The sequence below is a fragment of the Pseudoliparis swirei genome, chromosome 11, assembly GCF_029220125.1.
Source record: "Pseudoliparis swirei isolate HS2019 ecotype Mariana Trench chromosome 11, NWPU_hadal_v1, whole genome shotgun sequence".
Lineage (NCBI taxonomy): Eukaryota > Metazoa > Chordata > Actinopteri > Perciformes > Liparidae > Pseudoliparis > Pseudoliparis swirei.
In genome coordinates, this window is record NC_079398.1 from 22,635,709 (window position 1) to 22,650,037 (window position 14,329).

At 45.5% G+C, this 14,329-nt stretch overlaps 1 protein-coding gene across 1 annotated transcript in view; it reads right to left on the reverse strand.

The window, feature by feature from the left end:
• Positions 1–918: 918 nt before the first annotated feature.
• The window catches only part of eif2ak3 (eukaryotic translation initiation factor 2-alpha kinase 3), a 36,494-nt gene continuing 23,083 nt past the window's right edge, over positions 919–14,329 (reverse strand). Inside the window, exons 4-18 of the mRNA XM_056426616.1 lie at positions 13,697–13,830; positions 12,404–12,665; positions 12,105–12,270; positions 11,831–11,956; positions 11,464–11,586; positions 11,105–11,334; positions 9,940–10,052; positions 8,416–8,538; positions 7,538–7,687; positions 6,271–6,808; positions 5,455–5,628; positions 5,177–5,350; positions 4,912–5,013; positions 4,354–4,416; positions 919–3,618 (exon numbers count right to left, since the gene is read on the reverse strand). Of these exons, the coding sequence (XP_056282591.1) occupies positions 3,436–3,618; positions 4,354–4,416; positions 4,912–5,013; positions 5,177–5,350; positions 5,455–5,628; positions 6,271–6,808; positions 7,538–7,687; positions 8,416–8,538; positions 9,940–10,052; positions 11,105–11,334; positions 11,464–11,586; positions 11,831–11,956; positions 12,105–12,270; positions 12,404–12,665; positions 13,697–13,830 (2,661 nt within the window). The 3' untranslated portion in view covers positions 919–3,435. The remainder of the gene's footprint in view (positions 3,619–4,353; positions 4,417–4,911; positions 5,014–5,176; positions 5,351–5,454; positions 5,629–6,270; positions 6,809–7,537; positions 7,688–8,415; positions 8,539–9,939; positions 10,053–11,104; positions 11,335–11,463; positions 11,587–11,830; positions 11,957–12,104; positions 12,271–12,403; positions 12,666–13,696; positions 13,831–14,329) is intronic.

Consider the following 14,329-nt stretch of genomic DNA (forward strand, 5'->3'; position numbering starts at 1 on the left):
TAAAACAAGGAACAATGTGTTTTTGAATTTATTTTCATTTTATTTTGGAGATCGACAGGGAACGTCTCCGAGATCGACGGGTTGGCGACCACTGTACTAGAAACTATCTGAAGCCCTTTTTATATTAAACACGTTTTTTTAAAATATGAAAATAAAAAGTTGTATTTAAGGTTCAAGTTGCATTAGCATTTATATGCTTTGACACCACATTGGTTTGAATCATTATCACTACTTTATATTTGGTTGTCTCACTAAATAACTCAAGGTCCACTTAGTTGTTTTTTTAGAGCTTTTTCAACCATAACTTCCTTCATTGTCTTCAATGAGAGGTGAGCAACACTAAGCAACTGTAACGATAAGCTGCCAACTTAATTATTGTTCTAATATATCATATTATATATATACACGTGTGTATATATATATACACACACATATATAGATATTATATATATATACACACATATATATATACACGTGTGTATATATATATATATACACAAACACATATATATACACACATAAATATATATACATATATATGTTTATATATATATGTATATATATACACACATATATATATATATACACACATATACATCCATAAATATATACACACATATATATATTTGTTTATTATTGTTTTATAAATGTTTATAAATGGTATTTATAGTAATAGCTAATCTCTCGCAGGTTTATTACAGTCTTAAACTACATTTCTGTGCTGTACAAACGCAGCTTGACAAATACGTTACACATACAGCAGTTTTTAGTCGCACCAAACCAGAGTAAATTATTCACAGGACTGATATTTCCATTTTTTTTATGAAAGCCATAACTAATGTTTAACTAATGATAAAGTCTGAATGACCTGCCCGGCATCGACCCACAGACTGCACACCAAGGACACACAACTGTACAAACGGTATAGAACGGTTTATTAAATTTAGACTTGTAAGAAGTCATCATATTCCAACACGCTCCATCGCAGGAAGCGCATTCATAATAACACCAACCCCAAAAGGATTGATCACGGCGTCGGAACATAAATAAAGCAAATAAACATATTTACAATTCACCATGTTAAACAGAATTGGGTTTGTGCACAAAAAGAGACAACTCCGTCTCCAAAGGGAGGCGTCAGAGACCGGCGGTCGAGTCCGATTATTCAATTCGACCTCAGGAAAAGACGCCTGGACGGCCGGAGTGAAGAGGGGATGAACACAAGTCAACGAAAGCATGAAAAAACAACAGTGTAATCACATTTTCTTGGTTCCGAATGAAAAGAAGAAAATCTCTAGATCCTCATATAATACACTATCGTCAATAATGCTGCTTTACGTCTTCATGGTCGGCGCTGACAAGCTCTTCACTACTGGAGGGGATTTAAGTTGTAAATTCTCCACTAACGCATCTTCAGATCACAATTCTCTTGAGACGGCTTCATCCCGGATCCATTATCAAATTCCTTTGACGTATTAGACATTAATTTTGCAAATAGGTCAGCACTAAAGTTACAGTACCCACACAGAAACTTCTGTCTGAATTTGCCCCGACTTGAGGATATGTCATTTACGGCACGACCTTCTTATTGGTGGACGGACCGTCCGCGGTGAACGGCGAGGACAGAACGGATCCTCTCGCAAGAAGAAGAACGAGGACAGGTGAACAAACATCCGTTTGACTTCTTGCATCGAATGCAGTCAAGAGACTCTGTGGAGTCGGTAAGAAAAAAAACTGCTGAACAATTATAAAAAAGGGAGAAAGAAAACTGGGCTTATTCATAAAAAATGAAAAAAGAGAAGATAAGAAGATCATTAGAAAAGTACAATCATTGAAAGCACATTACAATGAGCAGTGTGTGTGTGAAGTTACAAGCGGGTCATGTGACTCTGCCCAGCACTTCTTATGTACATTAAACAATGCTGTTGTGGATCACATGACCCACGTCAGGTCCAGGTCCCCCCGGTAGACGACGCAGAGGGGATAAAACAGTATCGTCTCTCGACTAAATGTCATTTCTCCTCGTCGTGGGAGGGCCGCGCACCTCTCGCGTTTGTCGCGCTTCGCCAGGAACGCCGGCCAACGGGGTCGGAGCCCGCGGTGGCGCGGTTCCCGTAAAAATTGGGAGGTGAGTTTTTCAGTTTTTAGAAAAGTACACTGTACTGACTTTCTAATGGCACTCTGGTCCTGCAGGCTCGGAGCAGGGCGAAAACCCCCTCGGTGCTCCGCACGTGTGAAGACGAACACTGAGAAGAAGAAGAGGTGACCACCGTCGTCACACTGGAACATTCAGCTATCCGTTAATGGCAGAGTTCCCCCCCACACAGTATATCACACTATCTTACAGTTGCCTTATGGAAAAAGCCATGTACAAGCAACGGCGCCTTACAATATGTACAGGATTGATCGAACGTATCTTCTGAATTCATTAACAAAAGAGAAACAAAAAGATATAAACGGATGTTTTTCCCCTTTCATTTATATTCACAGAGCAAAGAGGAGGTGTTGGGGAGAAAAAATGATTGAGCACCTCGAGTCATTGTGTAAATTTACAAACTGCGTCCAAGTATTGGCTTTAAAGATATACTCACTCACCCCCTCACTCTCCCTCTGCAGGTACATGCAAAAAAAAAAAAAAAAACGACAGGAGCCAGAGGCTCCGCATTCATTCAGAGGCCAGGGGCCACTTTCTAAAGGCAAATCATATCGGAAAATCCGGATTCATAAACTCTTCTCTTCTCAATACATTGCCTTTTCTTATTTAAAAAACAAACAAAAAGTCAGGCATATTGGGTGCAGAACACCAGATGGTGCTCGTACCAGTGATGAGGACTGGTCGGATGATCAAGCATCAAAGGCCCCTTTGGAGTATCCTCTTGGTTTTTGATACCTGAGGTGTGGCGTGGGTGAGTGAACACCGGCTGAATGTTGGGAGCGCGCAGCGTGTTGTGACCGGACCGGCGTCAAATCATACGTGAAGCAGTTCTCAGCATGTCTGTCATTTTCCTCGAGAGCACCGAAGGATCGCCTCGGCCGCGTCGGGGTGAGACACGGCAAAGTCCGTGAGTTCTAACGTCCCGCGGATGATCGCTGAGCGCACGCCGCCCATCGGGTACCCAGAGGCATTTAAAAACAACCACTGAGTATTCGTTTGCTTGCACCGCCCGAGCCGAGAGCTGCTGGTCGCGGACGCTGCGGAGCGGCTGTTGCTTTTAAAATATTCTTTGCAAGTGTGATTAAAATTGGGGAACGTGGGCATGATGGCATGCGAATATGTAACCGAGGATAAACTCCTGCACGGTTTGTCTTGTTTTTCTAGTCTGAGGCAGTGTGTGACGGCGCAGGGGGCCGAGGTGTCTCCTTTGGGCTGCAGAGGAAGAGGAGGAGGAAGAGGAGGAGGAGGGGGGGGCGTTACATATTGCATCACTGGGACTTTCAGTGACTCGACGTCTGGCGTGAGGGGCGGCCCATGGACGAGGCGCTGTATGTGCGGGAGCGCTGCCTCATGGCCAGTCGGCAAGGCAGCTCCAGCTCCTGGAAGAGGGGCGTCCCCGTGATGTCGGCCGCCTCGGGGCGCTCGGCGGGGCTCCACGACAGCATGCTGCGCACCATGCTCAGCTACACAGGGGAAACAATGGCGTCACGCAATGGCGTCACGCAATGGGGATGCCGATGCTAACACCGTCACGGAAATAATACAGAATGACATCCTCACACACACAGTGCACAGCGCAGGCCTATCTATCTTAAAATAGAACGGCACGCGGCTGGTAAAGAGGGAAGCTGGGATAACAGGGCGAGGTGTTGGAGAATCACGGATTATGCTTTGGGATTATGTTAATCTCATTACAAAGTAAACAGGTAGACAAGGTAATGAACAACCTCACACCAAACCCCTGGTTGTGGTCGTAAAGAGCATCTTTAAGTGATTTAAATAGATGGATGGTTTGATTCTAAAGAGTTTATTATTGAAAATTGAAAATTATATTTCCATATTATGTTGACGCAACGATCTCCGATGACAACGCTGCCGTTTATATTTTAGTGTGCAATGTGAATGTGCAATGGTTACTTCACTTTACACATCCTGTTGCTCTCAGGGGAAAATAATCAATCGACACCTCATTGGATTATCTCATCAGATTTGACTCACGAGGTGTTAGCGCTGGTGAGGACAGATTATTAAATCTGTGACAACGCACAATGAGGATGAACCCTCCCACCCCGGGACAAGTCGCAATTTATTTATCTCGAGAACAGGCAAAGTAAATAAACAGAGCGGCTTGTATTTTTTTCTCGGGCCACATGCAGTTTGCGTTCACAGCCACTAGGGGGAGGCAGCCGGCCGCTCACCTCCTGGACGTTGTTTTTGGAGAAAAGCTCCGGGAAGCGCAGAGCTCTCACCTCGGTCAGCGTCTGGAAGAGAGACGGAAACACCTGTGAGCGGAGCGGCGCTAGTTGGCTCATCAGGCCCTTTGTTACCGAGACAAAGACACACACACACACACACACACAGACAGACACACACACACACACACACATAGACCCACGCACACACACACCCTCTACCAGACATGAACGACCCTTCAAATGATAATCTGATTTCTGTGTTGCAGTTTTCCCACAGAGTTTTCAAACAAAACAGAATAATTAACTGGAATAAAAAAAACAGACGGGAAGATTTTTTTTCCTTACAAAAGCCTTTTTGTCTTTTGTGATTTCTTTTTTTTCTGCTTCAAAAACTAATTTGTAACTCTGCATTATACATATATCCTAGGAAAAGCCTAATATGGTCTAAATTGACAACAATAATGAGGCGCTTGATAGTTCAAAAAGACAAATTCTAGGTCCATGTATTGCCGTATGACAACCCCTCGGGGCGTTGATGATGATGTATCCTCACGGACTCACCCTCACTCTCTCCATCTGGGTCCTGAAGGGATACAGCAACTCAAACAGGATCAGTCCCAGGGAGTAAATGTCCACTTTGTGAGAGTACGAGTTTCCAGAGAGCTGCCAGGACAAAAGAAAAGGAACAGATGGAGTTTGAGAGTGGCTGTTTGAGAGGTAGGAGACCTCCTCACTTTGCACAGGAGTATCAGATCCTATTAGTGTCCATTTGTTTTCATTGTTCCGGTGGAAAAATACCTGCATGTCTAGTCAAACGCGCGCTCACCTGCTCCGGGCTCATGTAGAGCTTGGTGCCGACCTGGCCCGTGTGCCGGGTCAGCAGCGGGGCGGGCGTCAGGGCGCTCGGCTCGTCATCGTCCTCCTCCTGCTCCATGGCCGTCACCAGGCCGAAGTCGCCCACCTTCACCACGTCGTCCATCGTGAAGAAGATGTTGGAAGGCTGGAGGACCAACGGAGACGGTTACTTTTCAGCTACGCATTAATACGCCACTTCATATACACAATGACAGTAAATCACATCATATACAGTGTGTGTGTGTTCACCTTGAGGTCCCTGTGCATGAGCCCCTTGCTGTGCAGGAAGTCTACGGCCTCTGCAATCTGGAGGAAGATATCGAGACACTGGTTGTGCTCCCTCTGCTCCGGGAGGCAGCGCCGAGCCATCCAGTCCTTCAGGTTCTCCTTCCGACAGAGCTGCATCTGGATGTACAGGTACACCTGGAGACGGGAGGGGGAGGACATTGCTGTTTGACTCTCAGGTCCAACATCTGCAGCTTTCTTTTTTGTTATTGAAGTGCTGTAAATACGACTTTTTTCAACAAAATCATAGAAAACATACAATGCAGAACCTTCGGTTTAATAATGAATATTCTTATGATTTCATGTCCACACCAGCAGGTATCAAAATTGGAAAGATCCTTCTCTTAACCCTCCTGTTGCCTTTGGGTCAATTTGACCCCATTCAATGTTTAACCCTCCTGATACCTTTACATTTACTAACATATTTTACCCTTGGGGTCAATTTGATCCCAGCAATTAAAACCTCCAGAAAAGGGTTAATATTGTTTCCCAAGTTTAAGTGTGAGGTACTTTATGTTTGTTTGTTGACTACCTAAATAGCCCTTTAAATATATAAAAAAGTTGATATTTCTTAAATGTTTGACAGTGAAAAACAGCGTGGGGTCAAATTGACCCGAAAGGTAACAGGAGGGTTAAGCTAAAGAATTCAACAATTTGAAAACCTGCAACTGTAACGAACCTGTAGGTACATCAGTAAGGTTTAATATTAATAGTAAAAGTCATAACCCCTTAATAAGTCTGAGACATCAGCTAACGACAGCTGAGTGAGTGATGGCTGACCTTGGGAGAAGGCAGGACTCGCTGGGTTTGAGGAGTTGGCAGGACAGCCAGGGTGAGAGAGGTTGGTCGGGGGGGAGACGAAGAGAAGGGCGGGACGGATTCCTGTTGTCGGGTGCGCGAGGAAGACGAGCTGTTCTGATCCGTCGTTGTGCTCGGGCTGTCCGAGTCTGTGTGCGTGTCCGTGGCCGTGTGCGTGTCGGCGTCCCGGTCGCAGCCTGAGTCCTCGAACACAATGTCAAAGGAAGAAGAGGTGCAGTCGCTGGGGCCGCGCGGAGGACAGAGTTCAAAGGAGTCGTGTGTGTCCGAGGCGTCGCGGTCCGGCTGGCTGTCGCGGCCCGGCAGCGGGTGGAAGGACAGGCCGCCGTCGTCGACGCCGAAACCCACGCCGACGCTGCCGGAGAGCAGGGCCCGCGTGTCCACGGAGGCCTCCAGAACGTCTCCTCCGGGCCCGCAGACCGGCGACAACGCGCTGGACACCGGCACTTTGACCGACAGCGCCTCCATGTGGTCGAGGAAGCTCATTGGCCAGTCGGTGGCGCTGAAAGAGAGAAAGGAGAACTGCTGTTAAGATGAATTGTTACGACAAAACAGTTTACAAAATACAAGGTAAACACACCAAATGTCCAGTTGGATGGATTCACTAAACGGTTATCTAGTGCAGCTTTTAGCTTGAATCCGTCCGCCGTCTATTTAGAATTATTCCGCTGCTTCACCTCGACTTCAGACGGCCCTTTTGTGATGACAAACTGAATCCGTTATCTATTTGCTTTTCCATGTGTCTTTGACATCATAAAATATTTTACCTCGCAGAACACGGGAGCTGCTGGTCTACCGCAGTTTGTTTGCGTCATTGTGTGACTTTGTTGTTGTGTGACCAAACTGAAGTGTTCTGAGAGATGAAACAACCACCGGTACCGTGGCCTCGCTCTCGTGATGGAGCTCCTGTTCGTTCATCCAAACTGGGGGCGTGCCGACCGCCATCTACTATACACCCGCTACGGATGAGTCGCTCATACAATTACATTTTTCATGCATTATTTTCCCCCCCATCACCTGGAATTTAAACATCTGTCCTCATCAACCAGTGAAGGGAGGTGAATGATGCAAAGTCGGTAGAGGAATAAATATCAGAGATGCCATGAAGGGAGGAACACATCTCTTGGCGTGGGAGCAGTCCCTGGACAACGAACCCCATGGCATTGTTGTCCCTGGACATGTTTGACCTGCTGAGCTGGAGGGTGACCAGTTTAAAAAAAACCTGGCTCACCTGCCGTCTTTCAGCCACCTCTGGTCCATCTCCTCCTGCCAGCCCACGGGGGGGCTCTCTTGCCAGGCGTTGAAGTAGCGGATAATCCCCGGATGCTCCAGCTTGGCCAGGGCCTTCACCTCTCGCAACACCTTCTCACGGGCCAGCTCCCTGTGCGACATCAGACTGAGCATTAGAGCGGAACTCGGGACGACCGCATCGGGTACCACACGTTCAGGATCTCGAGACACAAATCCTTTGAATTCAGTCTTATACCCGAAATGTTAAACTTCAAATGAACACAGTCTCGATACACAAAGGGCTCAATACTCGCTTCAGCACAAACACTGATCCTGAAAATATAATAAGTTAGTTTGATGTGCGCGGTGTGATCAGTCAACAACAGTAAGAAAAGAAAATACACGCAGAGCTGCCGTCGACTGAACACTAAATGTCCATGCTCGACGGTATGAATATAAACACGTGGCTATTATTGGATTGAATCTATTGTCTTTGCACAGAGTCCAGGTACACATGCAACGACATGTGTTCTCTGCATTTAACCCATCCTTAGTCATTAAGGAGCAGTGGGCTGCCGTGGTGCGCCCGGGGAGCAACTGGGGGTTCAGTGCCTTGCTCATGGACACTTCGACTTGCAACTAACGGGGAGAGTGGGGATCGAACCGATGACCTTGAGGTTGCAGGACGACCCCCTTACCCCACTGAGCTACAGCTGCCCCCAATTATATATTATATATATTATTCATACCAAACTGTCAGTTCTGCCTCTGTATGTTCAGACAAGTAGGTTGCAGTTTACATAATCCGGCCGGAGAAAAAAACCCGAGTCAAAAAGGAAAGCGCGAGGAGGTCAGTGTGTGCCCGGCGAGCGGCGCTACCTGTTGGGCAGGCGGATCCGTTTGATGGCGTAGTCGCAGTCGTCCACTTTGTTGCGGGCTTCAAACACAACACCGAACCCCCCGCGGCCGAGGCACTGCACCGGCTCGAAGTCCGTCAGGTACCTGGGGAGAAGACGCTTTGCTCGTCATTTGTTGTTGGAGCAAAAGGCGAATCACGCTCGACAGTAGAAAGGCGCGGGTGTGTGTGTGTGTGTGTGTGTGTGTGTGTGTGTCTGTGTGTGTGAGATCACCTACTTCTCTGACAAATGTCAAAGACCAGGGTTAAGTGAATGCACTGTGGCCAAGTCGGCTGATTAACCCTACGGCTGTCACTCAAACTCTACAGCGGCTGAAAAAGTGAAAATTGAAGCGTTTTTGTATCAACCGTGAGCGTTAATGTTGAATTACTGTTTGTATAACCATAAAATGCCAAGGCAAAATTATATCAAGATTAAAATGGCCCTTTTATAACTAAAACAACATGTATTGATCTATTATACTGTTTGTCATTTGTTGTTTACAGTTGTGCTTATTTCAGATAGATTTACAGTTAAGTGAAGTGATAATTGTTAAATACTTAAATACTCTTAAATACATTTTTATGTGAATAAGTGAATTATATATATTTTGAAGAAACTTAAGAATCTGTGCACATAAATGCATGTTATATTGGGGATTGTTTGGCTTGGTTTTCACATTACATGTCAAACCACTGTCCACACCTTGCTGAAGCATCTCTTCTCAGGCACTTCTGGGGATTGAAGGCGTCTTATGAGGAGATGTTTGTGCACAGGTGCTTCGGGCCTTGATTCCTGATCTCTATCTGCCTCCCAATGACCCTGCCTCATGCCCGCCCCAGCTGCTGCTGCTGCTGCTGCCATCGGATTTATTTAGGGAAGTTCCTTCTTGGTGAAAGCAATTTGCATGGTTTGCAGAAGCAGTTTTAATAGTAAAGGGGGGGGGGGGGGGGTCATTTCAGGATGGCTCAAAATAGGAGAATGTGCCAGTGATGACAGCAGGAAAAACAACGGTTTAATCAGATTCATGCTTGCGTTAAAGGGGAGAAAAGCCGTGTTATTCAGCTAAAGAATGTAAGCTTATAAACTCCATCGATCATATTTGGGATGTCCAAAATAACATTAAAAAAAACTTCTGACTGTGCTGACTGGGATGTAAGGTGACACTGCGACCCTGTGGCAGATGCTGCTGGGTGGGGACAAGGTCATGTTCATTTGATGGAAAACAGCTGAGTTATCCAATCACGCACTACGACGACTTGCATCTCCCATCTCTGCCTTGTCCTATCGAGGCAGGCTGGAAGACCGGTGGTCACCATGGTAACAGTGCCAAATCTGTAGCTACACCTTAAAAGAGTGAGACTCGCGTTTGCAACTTTCAAGCGCGAGGATGACAATTCCCAGCGGAGCGGCGGCGTTTCGTCAAGCTCTCCCGAGTCATGATACAAAATGCACAAAAACATTTACAGACGTGTTCCGTCTTCACTGCGTGTTAACGATCATGTACCTGGACACATATTCGCTGGACCGGGTCTCCATAGCAACCGGCTCTTTGGATTCCACAACCTCAAGGTCAAACTTGCAGTCTGTCTGGCACTGTGTCTCCGACTCTTTCCTTTGCTATGAGGGACAGAAGGAGGAAAGCAAAGACGTATAAATGTAAAAAACCAAACCGATGACACACAGGGCGGGACGTGTATAGAAGCTCTGCTCTGACATTCTATGACATATAAATGAATAGCGATGCACTTATGTTACGTTTTTGCAATTTACAATTTCCAAGATTAGATTATTGGACATAAACTTGGACATTCTCTGAGACAATAAAGTCATACATTTATAAGAAACAATTTAATTGTGTTCTTGTTTGGATCATGGAACCACATCGCTTTACTTTTGCAAGTACGGATCAACTTCATCGCTCCATAGATGCCACCGGTGAACATGCAGAGGTTAGTGAGGAGGTGCAACAGGATGGAGCACGGCTCCCTTTTTTAATTCACTAAGTTGCTTTCTTCTGAATTGGCCAAATTCCCACCGATGTCTCTTTTAAAGTTCAGATGCCAATGACAATATGGTGATTCTGAGCTCAAATAAAATGTCCTTACTGCTGAATTTGATGAGGTCATCCACTGCAGACATAATACAAAAGCAGCAGCAGCTGTTGTGTGACATGGTTGAGCCAAACTTGCAATGTAGTTCATTGGAAAATACTTATTTTTTCCTCACAAATGCACAACTTTAATCTCATGAGTATGCAATTTTTTCTACTTTAATTTAGAAAATTACCCCTCAGCTCCATAATACATATTACTCCATAATAACCTACAATGTATATATGTATGTGTATACATAACATGCCATCGTACATTAGTGTGAATAGTCATTTTAACCCATTTCATCATCCAAATGAAAACCTGGACATTTTCTTCAGGGACGCTTTGAGGAAATATTTAAATTTAGACAAATTCAAATGGAGTCATTTCTCCGTACAGAACCATGATCAGAACCATGAAGATGATTCACTTGTGGAAGCTGTTTTCAGGCTGTGTGTGCACTGGTTTCAGTAGCTGCACCCAGTGTCTCACATTAACACTGTCTGACAAGAATAGCCACCAGCAGTCACTTGTCAGCTCGGCTTTTCTTGCCGCAGGCTGCGTCTCGAGACTTACCCTGACGTAGGCCACCGGGGCGGGAGGGTGGAAGAACTTGCGGACGATGTAGGTGGTGGCGGCGATGCAGAAGACGATGGTGCCGAGGATCTCCTTCCACCAGGGCAGCAGCAGCACGGGGTCCTTTCTCCTGCGACTCTCAGCCCCCGGCCCGTTTCCCTTTATCAGGCTGACGGCACTGTTGCGTTTCTCCCGGTAAAGCTTGCTGGAATGGGAGAAGTAGCCGTTGTCTGCGGAGAAGAAAAACAATCGTGGGGTTTATGGTCCGTTTTCATCCGTCTCAGGCAATTCACATTGATTCGTACGCAAGATGTGACCGTGATCCGTTACGGCCTCGGTGGTCGGCGGCAGGGCCTCACCGTATGGATACTGAAGGATGGACAGGGCTCCGTTGCTGTATTCTTCATGGGAGAACTTGTCATTATTCAGACACTTGTCAAATTCATCAGAGCCGACCAGGGCTGGTGTCCGAGACGGGGAATCTGTGCCAAGGACAAGATGATTATGTTCTTTGATCTCGGGAGGAGGAGGGGGATCAAAAGAGTCGGAATAACAAACGCATGAATGGGAATAAGAAACAAAGCTCTGAGCAACAGAGAACCGGCCCAAAAGGCTGCTAATTAATTATAATAGTTCTTGAAAACAAGACACAGAATCACTTTGTGTTTAAAGCAATGCTAATGACGCCAAGGTTGGGTGATTAGACAAAAGGGGGCGTGGACTTACGGACTAGAGGCTTCCACTTGACTGTGGGGAGTGGAATGATGTCATTGACCGATCCAATAGCTTTGGAAGGGAACTTTTCGCTGATCCTCACTGAGGACTGGAGGTAGAGCTGTCCCTGGTACATTCCTGATGGGACCGAGGATAAAAGACATGTACTCGATTCACTGGGAGCAAATGTGCAACGCGAGAGAATTTCTGCTGAGCACATAAATTGCCGCAACTTCACATTCCGAATGAGCGCGAGCACACGGCGTGAGCGTCTGCGTTTGTTTACCAAGGTAAACACTGGAATCTTCTGCTCCGCCGGCCTTCTGGGACTCGTCGCCGTCCTCCTCCTCGTCGGTTTCCGACTGGTTGCTGTAGGCGTTGTCGTCGAACAGGGCGATGGGTGTGACTTTGCCCCCGCCCACCAGCCAAGCCGAAGCGATGGGTGTGCAGAACTACACGACACGGGCGATGCAGGATGAGCGGACGCACCTCACTGGACAAACTCGACTTGATTCAAGAAGACTACGCCGCTGCAAACGCGCCCGGTTTGAATGCCGCTAAATTGCAGTTCGTAACGTCTCTTACCTGACGCTCCCAGACCAGCTGTCCGTCCGGCGCCGTACTGAAGGCCATGACCTTCCAATCGGGAACAGACACTTTGATGACGAGTTTCAGGTTCTGCTTTTGCCGGTCCTCCGTCGTCCCTCCCTCTTTCGTTTGGTCGGCGATGAACCGCCGGCTCCCCCTCCAGGCGTCGCCGCTCGCCACCTCTCCCTCCAGGAAGTTCATGCCGGCTTGCGTCTCGGGAAGAAGCTTCAGCTCAAAGTTCCCGACGCTGAAGTTCCACCTGGAATCGACAGCGATAAAACACACTTGGAAAAAAAAAAACTTTACGACCCGTCAAACGAAAGATTTAGGAATGATAATTATTGATTATCATTTTGTTTAATGAATAAATCATTCATGAATGTAAAGTGTGTATGTATTCATCCAACATGGGCCTGCTGAGTGCCTTGAGAGAGAAAAAGAATAGATATGATAAGAAGTAGATGAAATCAACAGTTGTGTTACAAAAACGTGCGAAACGCATCATGAATAATGTCGGCTACTTTGAGCACACAAACCCTTTATTTTACAGATCCCGTGTTCTGAAATGTAATGATTTGGTTTATTATAAAATAATGCAGACAATGTACAGAGCTAAAGTGAAGTCACTGCCAGACTGTGTACAAAGTTTATTTTCAATACATGTGTAAATATGACTTGAGAGGTTTGTAAGTTTACTGTACAAAAGGCTAAAAAAGGGATTAAAAGAAGATGTATTTCTGTTGTAGGAGTCCAATTATGGAATAATGTTGAAATGGATGTAAGAATGGTGAACTCTTATTTGGTTTTCAAGGGAATCATTTATAAAACAATTCTTGAGTTATAAATGTAATTAAAAACGTAGTAATATGGAAGATGTATGTGGTAGTATATATAAATATATTTTGTTTTTTATTTTGTTTATTGTTGTTTTTTTTCTTCTTTATTTTATATTAATTTTCTGATTTATTTTGATTTCAATTTAGGATAGGAATTTATAAGCATTTTTTGCTTCTACCTATACCTTTTCAGCCTTTCTCTTTTGTACATTATATAGGATAATATTGTATTGTATTTGATTTGAATGACTGAATAAAATACACAAACAAAAATCAAATAAAGCAGAAGACGTGCTAATGTTAGCTCCTCGTGGCTAAAAGGTTAACCGACTTTCTTTAAAAGCGCCGACGTAACGTCGATCGAGTGTCTCTCATGCTGGATCACCACACACGCTATAGCGGCGTCCGATGACTCCGTGACCGACAACGACAAGGCGGATTGAACAAAACCCACTTCTCCATCCCCGACCGCGGCCTGATGGCTCGCACCGTCTTCTGAGTCCTCTGCAGCAGGAGCACGTCTTCGGCCTCCACCTCCACCTCCTCCCCCCAGCGGCTGCAGCCCACCGCGGAGCAGATGTACCGAAGCTGAGGCAAACACAAAAAGGGGGCGGGGTTATTATAACATTTTAACGTGGTGAGAACAAGCTGCTGTCGCTCTGGCGTCGCCCCTTTAACTCTCTCTCTCTGTAAAACAGAGGGGGAATTTTAATATAAGCTCATCTAATTAGAAATGCAATACAACAGGGTTCTTACACATGTTGACCGATGGATTTCCATGACTTTTCCATGACTTTAAAATAAATGTCCATGACCAAACTGAAATCTCAGTATAAACATAAAAAATGTAGAACATGTTGCGTATTGAGAGCGTACGCCGGCTTATATTTTGAGCGTCTTTTTTGAAAAAACATAATAATTATTTCAAACTCGGCGTAAATGAACATGTGATTATAACACATGTTCATGACTTTTCCCAAACTTTTATGATTTAATTTTTTTCCAGACCTGGAAATGACCATTTTAAAATGCCATGACTTTTCCAGGTTTTCCATGACCGGAGGAACGCTGATACAAGCTTCACCTC